Genomic DNA, 8,943 nt, shown 5'->3' on the forward strand with positions numbered 1-8,943 from the left:
TTTTATTCTTATAACCGTTTTTTTGTTATGCCAAAGTAACGAGTTGTCGACTATTGGCGGAGGGGGGTCTCTCCCCAGAATCAGGAGGAAAAACAACAAATTTAAAAATAAGCCTGTGTGTGTGTGCGTTTGTCTGTTGGATAGCTACCTAGTCAGCCCTACTCCTTGAAATTTACGTGAGAGAACTGAGGAAGATGCTCGCTGTTTTCGTATATAAAGACCGAGGGAAACTCCAATTGGCACGCATTACCTGATCGTACGACAGTAAAGCTATTCTCAATCGACATGTTCAAGCTGGTGAGTCATTGCTTCACATTATTTACGTTTTTATTTTTTTAATTAATTTCATTTGTGTTTATGCGTGGCAATCAGTCTTTGTTCTATTATTGGGCATCTCTCTATATTATAAACATCGAAATCGAGTGGCGGTGATAAAAATTTGGTACTCGGAATTAAGACTCCAAAATTAAGGGTCGCAAGGTTCAAAATAAGGATCCTGAGGATCGGATTAAGGGTCATGAGGATCAGAATATGGTTCCAATTTCAAGGGTCACTAAAGTCATATTTAGAGTCACAAAGGTCATATGGGTCAATAAGGGGCAGGTTAAGGGCCTAAATAAGGGTCACAAGGATGAAATTAAAGGTCACAAGGGTCAGAGTAAAGGCCCAAATAAGGGTCATGAGGGTCAAAAAACAAAAGTCAGAAACTAAGGGTCACCAGGGTCAAAATAAGGGTCACGAGAAATATAATGAGTGTCAATTAAGGATCCAAATAAGGGTCACAAGGGTCATATGAAAGATCACAAAGGTCAGATTAAGAGTCCACATAAGGGTCATGGGGGTCAGAAACTAAGGGTCACAAGGGTCAAAATGAGGGTCTCTATATATCTCTCTCTATATTATAAAAATTCAAATCGACTTCTGGTGATGAAAATATGGTACTCGAAATTAAGACTTCAAAATTAAGGGTTAAAAATGAGGGATCAAAATCAGGGTCACGAGGGTCAGATTAAGGGTCACAAGGGTCAGAATAAGGGCCATGGAGGTCATACGGGGGCCATATATGGGTCATAAAGGGCTAGTTTTCTCTTGACGTCATCTAGTAATTTTGATTTTATTTTAATTCAATAAATTTGTTTTTATGAATGGGCTTAATTTTTTATCCATATTAGAATAATGCTCGGAAGCCTATAAATCCTTTTGTGAAGAATTGTTTTATTGATGAAAAAAATTTCTAGTTTGTGTTTGCTGCCATCTTGGCCTTCGCCGCTGGTGCTCCGGGCTACGTAGCTCCCCTGGTGTCCACGTACTCAGCACCTCTCTACTCAGGGTCCCCGTTGGCCTACAGTGCCTACAGCGCGTACAATGCTCCCTACTACGGATATGCATCATCCTTCGGTCTCCCGTACGCATACGCTGCGAAGCCCGCGTATTACATCTGAAATTCTTGATGACATCCCCAGTGAAAAATCATCTGATTAGCAGTGACCTGCACCCTCCGACAAAATTTTCGATGCGAACATCTACATTCTGCACATCACACCTATTCCAACAGAAGAGTATTTTTTATAGTTTGTGAAATTATGCGGGTTCTGTCCGCATTCACTCATGTTGTTCAATTATTGGAAATTCATTATTAAAGTGCTTTCAACATAGTTCCTGTTTATATTGTTTTTTATTCATTTGTTGATTGGGCAGTGAAGAATTAATATTTAACATATCCCTATAATTACATGGAAATCTGCTGACACATTTCCGACAGGAGAGTGTTTTTTATAATGTATAAAATTATATGGGTTCTGTCGACATTCACTCGGGCTGTTCAATTATTTGAAATTCATTATTAAAATGCTTTCAACATATGGAGGATTCTCTGTCAACTCAGCCACCCATTTCCATCACAGTCTCAAAAAATTCTGAAAAAATTCCAGGATGTTTTTATACCAAAAAAACTTTTTTGTGAATTTTTTTTTATATTTTTTGGGCAATTAGGTAGATGGATATATTCAATTTTTGAAAATGAATTGTTTTCTACTGCATTTAATACTCAGAAAAATATTCTTATAATATTTTCATACATGAAATTTGTATTTTTTCCTCAGCTTTCCAATAAAAATATTTTCAGATTTTTTTGACCTATTTATGTGCCCTTTTTGCTCAAAAAACCTGAAAAATCTCTCTAAAATACCGTTTATAGGTCTTCGGGCAATTTTGATTGTCATAAAAAAAATTGAGAATACTCCTTGTATGTATACAATGCGTAAAAAAATGGACGAAAGTGGGTATTCGATTCCTACACCCTTAAAACAATTGAAACTTGATTAATAAATTAGTTTTATTCATGAAATAACTTCGANACCGTTTATAGGTCTTCGGGTAATTTTGATTGTCATAAAAAAAATTGAGAATACTCCTTGTATGTATACAATGCGTAAAAAAATGGACGAAAGTGGGTATTCGATTCCTACACCCTTAAAACAATTGAAACTTGATTAATAAATTAGTTTTATTCATGAAATAACTTCGAGCGTTAACTACATTACTATTTTGTTATGTTTAGGAAAAAAACAATATAACTAAGCAACTATTGATTGAAGAGACTGCACCAAACGTTTAACAGGGATGTTGTGTTGTTGGAAAAGAATTGAATAATCCATGTCTATGAAGTTTACAATGAAAAATATGGAAAAAATTAGAAAAACAATATATATTGTTTTTCTAATTTTCCATCGTAAATTTGAAAAAAAAATTTACCCCAATTGACCAATTACGTGGGCATGAGAGAATTGATCAATCTCCATAATTAGTTTACTCAAAATTTCAGAGAAATTCATAGAATCAGTCAATATTAACTGATTCAACGAATTTCTCTAAAATTTTGACGATGGATAGATTTTTTTCATAATTTTTCGTTGTAAACTTCATAGACAGGGCTTATTTCATTTTGTTCCAACAACAAAGCATCCCTGTTGGACATTAACTGAAGTCTTCGCAGTCAATAGTTGCTGAATTATATGGTTTTATTCCTGAATATAAAAAAATATTGATGTAGTGAACGCTCAAATTTATTTTACGAATGAAATGAATTTATTGACGAAGTTTCAATTTTTTTAAGGGTGTAGGAATTGAATACCCACTTTCGTGCATTTTTTTACGCATTGTATACATACAAGGAGTATTCTCAATTTTTTTTCTGACAATCAAAATTGCCCGAAGACCTATAAACGGCATTTTAGAGAGATTTTCAGGTTTTTTGAGCGAAAAAGGCACTTCAATAGGTAAAAAAAATCTGAAAATATTTTTATTGGAAAGCTGAGGAAAAAATACAAATTTCATGTATAAAAATATTATAAAAATAATTTTTTGAGTATTAAATGCAGTAGGAAACAATTCATTTTTAAAAATTGAATATATCCATCTACCTAATTGCCCAAAAAATCTAAAAAAATTCACGAAAAAGTTTTTTTGGTATAAAAACATCCTGGAATTTTTTCAGAATTTTTAGAGACTATGATGGAAACGGGTGGTTGAGTGGACAGAGAATCCTCCATAGGTCTTGTTTACCTTGGTGGCTTGGCGCAGTGGGTAAGTTCGTTGCCTCACATGTGAAAGGTTCCGAGTTCAAATCCCGGCCGGGTACAATGGTGCGATCTAACCATTCAAAGTCTTGATCATCATCGCAGTATACCCTAACCGGGTCGAAGTGATGTAAAATAACGATAAAAAAAAAATAGTTCTTGTTTATGTTATCAACTTCCCAACCCGAAAGGAAGTTATTGTAATTACCCCGAAAATCGATTGGGGAAATGACATGTTTTCTCCACGTTTGGTGATCCCTAGAAACTCTCCCAACACTTTTTAGAGACCGGTCTATATATGTGGATGTGTGTGCGTGAATGTGACCAAAATTTGTGCTACGATTTCTCTCGAACAAACGATGCGATTCAATTTTTTTTCACGCAATCGATGTATTTTGATGTAACTTAAAACTGATTAGATTCTGAACAATATCGCCTCGGCGGTTCTTTAGATTTTGCAAGAAAACTTGTGAAAAAACGTCGAAAAAGGATGAAAATGATGAAAAATGATGTTTTTACAAATTTGATGATTTCTCTTAGAGAAATGATGAGATTGATTTCTTGTCATCATAATTGATGCAACTTTGTATGATTAAGACTGAAGTGAAATTCCTGCGAAATCGTCTCAGTGTTTTCGGAGTAATTCGACCATGAACTTTTGAAATTTGAAACTTTTCAAAGATTTTTCAATATAGGTCAATGTTTTTCATTATTATTTTTTTTCATTCTATTTTTCGGTTTTTTTCATTAAGAAAATCAGACCAAAAAACTTGGAAAATTTGAGCTGCGGAAATTCAATGGAGAATATCTCAATAGAATAAGTTGTATAAAAATATTTAATTCTAATGAATGAAGGAAAGGTAATTGGTCGCGAAGTGATTGGTTCGACCCGTATAATGGGTCACACCCACTCCAACCCACTCGGAATGGGAGCGAGTGAAGCGAGCGACCAACAACCCAGACGAATTTTTCAATTGTTAATTGGGCAGTGAAGTATCAATATTGAAAATATCGTTATAATTAAATCAAAATTTGTCAATACAGTTTTTTTCATCGTGCTGTGTGTAAAGTGACGCATTGTGATGAAAAATAGAGTTCGATACTCGTGGGAAAAATGGTCTCTGGGCCGTATACATCTGCCACACGTGAAAAACTACTGTAGTAACGAAAATTTTAGGTGTCTCGATCGTGGGGAATTACGTGTACAGTTTAGTTATAGATAGCCTAGACGTTGGGGAACTACGCGAGGGTAGTTACATTGTAAAGTATTTCAGACGTTAAGGAAAATATTTTATTAAGGTAGGATTAAGTCTAGACGTAGAGTTTTATAGTTTTATTACGGTAACGCCGTAGCACCCTCATTGATGACGCACGACCCCCTAGCTGACCCACGCTGCCACGTTTCGAGAAAACTTCCAAATATGGAAATGGCGAGTGAGGCCCAGAAAGTGCGTAGTAGTGGGGGATGGACGCTATAGGAGGGACCGAAGGAGTGCATTTAAGGGATGAGGGTACAACGAGGAGGGCAGTTCATTGGCGGGAACGATTAGACGTATATTGAAGTCGAAGAAGTAGACGAAATCCTCATCAGAGGCATTAGACGATTTAGCCGTTTTTCTTGGTGTTCGTAAAATAATAATTGTAAATAAAATATTTCGATTAAAGTGTTTAGATTTAACCAGCTGTTTTATCTTTTAAAAGTATACCCACACTACTTTTTTATAAAACACAAATTGCTATAAATAGATAATCCAATACTTAAAATAGCGTCATAATTGGAGAAAAATTTGCGTATAATTTTTTTTTTCATCCCACTGTGTTTAAAGTGACGTATTGTGATGAAATAGAGTTCGATACGCGTGGCAAAAATGGTTTCTGAGCCGTACATACCTCCTACACGTCAAAAACCACATTTATATGAATACATATAAATAAATAGTCTAATGCTTAAAATAACTTCATAATTGAATTAAAATTTGCGAATTGTTTTTTTTTTGATCGAGCTGTGGCCGAAGTGATGCACGGTGATTAGAAAGAGAATTCGATACTCGTGGAAAAAATAGTCTCTCAGCGGTACACACCTCCTGCAACTACTTTTCCGCATTTGTATCCCGTTATATCGTTTTTAGTTATCATTTCATTATAAAGTTGGAAAAATTGTCTCGAGTTTTTGGGATTTTAAAAAGGTCAAAACATATTTTTAGTTCTTTAATAGAAGTTACAATTGAAATTTTTCGTTCTTTCGGATTCTGCACTTTTTTTTATTTGTGGTTTCTCCACTTAATGACAGACCTTTTTTGTTCTTCGTCAAAGTAACTCTTTCCACAGAAAATATTTGAATATCACAGGGGGTTTCCACCCCGAGCGGCAAATAATATTTCCGTCGTTTTTCTTCTCTTTTTTAAATATTTTTTTGCCTTTCAAAAGTCTAGAATAATTGCGCATTTCTTTGCCAATGAAAACATTGGTGGAGAAAATAAATGTATTGAAGAAAAAGCAAGTTGCATTAAAAAAGCACTTACATTAGAACTAAATTTCACTCCACGATTCCATGATTTGTTTGATCATTTTCCCCAACTTTTGTCTCCCCGTATCATCTCCGTCCCGCGAGAATTGAAAAGAAAAAGTATCCTTCAAATAACTTCCGTGTAATGGACATTTTAAGTGACGATAATTTATTTATTATCCACCCAGCTGTGATAATGTACACAAGAGAACTGTGATAATGTACACAATTCATCACCTTATTAGATCATCTACAAGACAGTGATAGTGTTTCATTAGTCAAAAGAGGGATTCAGGTATTGAATGAATTATCACACTGGATAGATCGATGGTCTTTAATGGCTTTTAATAGTGCAATGAAAATTTTACATCATGATAATTTATTGGTTATCTAGCAAGCTGTTACAATTCGCACAAGAGAGTATTCAACAAGTCATTAGATCATCTACAAGACAGTGGTGGTGTGCTGATGAACAATCGGGGAAGAGTAAAGTGTCTTAACCACCGGAGTAGTGTAAGGTGACACTAGCGAAGGGGAAGAGTTGCTTGAAACGAGGGATGGGGAAGTGAAGCTCGATACCAATGGTGGGTAGCTTGAGACCAGAGGTTGTGCCGAGTAGCTTGATACGAAACGTGGTGTCGAGTAGCTTGTAATTGTTGGATGAGCGACTCCCCTCACCAACGATGAAGAGTGGCTCGTAATTGCTGGTGCAGCCAAGGTCTTGTACAGAGGAGACGAGAGGGTCTCCGCTGAGTAGCTAGTGATTATAGGTGCGGAAACGGTCTTGAAAACTGGTGCTGAGTAGCTTGTGAGGACGGGCGAGGAGTAAGTGTCGATAACTTCACCGGTTACGACTGGAGCCGGATGTTCACCGGTGAGAAATCCTGCTTTTGGTGCTGCAAAGGCACACGCGAAGACAGCGGAGAGAACGATCTGCAATGACAATCAAAGAGAAGTGATCTGCAGGAACATAACCAACTGTGGTGGTACTTACGAATTTATTCATGGCTGGGTATTACGTCCTTCCGAACCGTGAACTTGTTGAGAAGATGTGCACTGAAGACTGACGCTGTTTTCGGCAGAATTCAGATCTTTTATACCTAGCTGAGCATGTATCTTGTATCAATTCCCCAAAGGTAAAGCCAACCGGAATGAATCCTGTTTGCCTCACGGATGAATAATGTTTCAGTAGTCAAAAAGAGGCATTCAAGTATTGAACGAATTATCATACTGGGTAAATCGACGATCCATCAGATGTCTGTCGCAGAATCGGAAAGGTCAGTCAGCTGTTGGAGACATTGCCAATTAAACATCTCGAAAACTGGTTCATCGAGTCGAGGTAATTTTGGGGGGATTCAGTGGTAACCAATCTAGTTAACATTTATTGGATTCCTGTTACGTTACTTGATATGCATCATGACGGATATTTAGATCCATCATTATTGTGACGACAGCAGTTTGTGACTAGAAGAGGAATCGATGAGCAGCGAAATCCAGCTAAAATTTGAAAATGCCACGACCATCGCTTCCACAAATCAGATACTATTTTCACCATCCGTGGTCTTGAAATACTCTAGTGATGAAACCCATCGGCAAATTATGTGTACATTCGATGCATTCAGAATAGTAATGCTGATGGAAATGAATGAATATTGATAAACTGGCGTGTAAGACCGGACTCCATGCCAATTTTTCGTCCGTGTAACCTTCACCAGATTTCGTTATAATCAACAGCTTTCATATCTGTTTTAGAGTCCTTGAAATACTATTTGAAAATATATATTTACCGACGTCGGTGGCCGAGTGATTAGACGCAAGTCTAATGTACGAAAGGTTGTGAGTTCGATTTCCCGTGGAACCGAATTTTTCAACGGAAGGCTCCGGCGAGCGGGAGGTTGCTAATAGAGGAACCGCCCGTACCGGCATGGGTTTTCTGTGGTTTCCCCATGCTACTTCTATGTTCTGTTATGTCCGGAGATGTTGTCAGCGTCGGAGGACAACTTTCATATTTTAATTTTAATACTCTCGAAACATAATCTAAGAATTATCAATAAAAGAATAATCTGAAGGATTATCTTTCATCTCTTTTAGTTTTTATTATGAGGACGACGCTATGCAGTCCTTATCAGGCGTAAAAATAAATTGAAGTTTTTATTTGGAATCAAAAGATTGATTCAATTTATTATATGTATTTAATCGGCTTCGAAGTTCTAACCAATTTAATATTTAGATGTTTACACGTTTTCAGATTTAGAAAGTTATCATTTTATCAGAACTATAAATTTTACTGTCGGAATTTTAGCAACATTAGTATGAATGACTTTGCATTGATTATTCGATTTATAGTAATTGATTAAGATTTTACAATTATATGTAAAAATATTCGTTGCTTAAATTAATATATGAATTCATCGGTAAACTAACGACTTCATCACCGGCAACGAAACCATGTGGCGTTACTTTCAATTAGTCTACCGTCTTTCACTCTTGGATAAATAATAAGAGGTTTATGTAGAATTGAAGAGAAATAAATTAATGGGCCGGTATGAAAGGCGAAATAAAATATTGAAGATCCCTTATATGTAAGAAAAGACACTATTCTCGATTTAAGGATGCAGTATCCCTACGCAAACACGCCCGATAGCTATCTACTATTAATTCGATAGGTTACCATGCATAGTATCGACTTAAACGAATTACTATATGGGACGAAACGCGAAGGTAGATCGATTTTGTGAACATTTTCCACTAGTAGTTCAATAATTTCGCGATCACTAAGAAATTTGGATTTCTCCTAAAGGGAGAGAAGCCCCCTTTAAGACTCGATCACTCGGGACGAGGAGCGATAAACGACTGGCT

General features: G+C 36.2%; 1 protein-coding gene across 1 annotated transcript; it reads right to left on the bottom strand.

Annotated features, from left to right (window-relative positions):
* Positions 1-6,528: 6,528 nt before the first annotated feature.
* Positions 6,529-7,154, bottom strand: LOC107045082 (pupal cuticle protein G1A). Its single transcript, XM_015267213.1, has 2 exons — positions 7,079-7,154; positions 6,529-7,017 (listed from the first exon to the last, which is right to left on the bottom strand). The coding sequence occupies exons 1-2, from the start codon at positions 7,088-7,090 to the stop codon at positions 6,529-6,531; spliced, it is 501 nt and encodes a 166-aa protein (XP_015122699.1). The 5' UTR covers positions 7,091-7,154.
* Positions 7,155-8,943: the final 1,789 nt, after the last annotated feature.

This window comes from Diachasma alloeum, unplaced genomic scaffold (assembly GCF_001412515.2).
Source record: "Diachasma alloeum isolate Michigan unplaced genomic scaffold, Dall2.0 Dall_scaffold_00871, whole genome shotgun sequence".
In the NCBI taxonomy this organism is placed as follows: Eukaryota; Metazoa; Arthropoda; class Insecta; order Hymenoptera; family Braconidae; genus Diachasma; species Diachasma alloeum.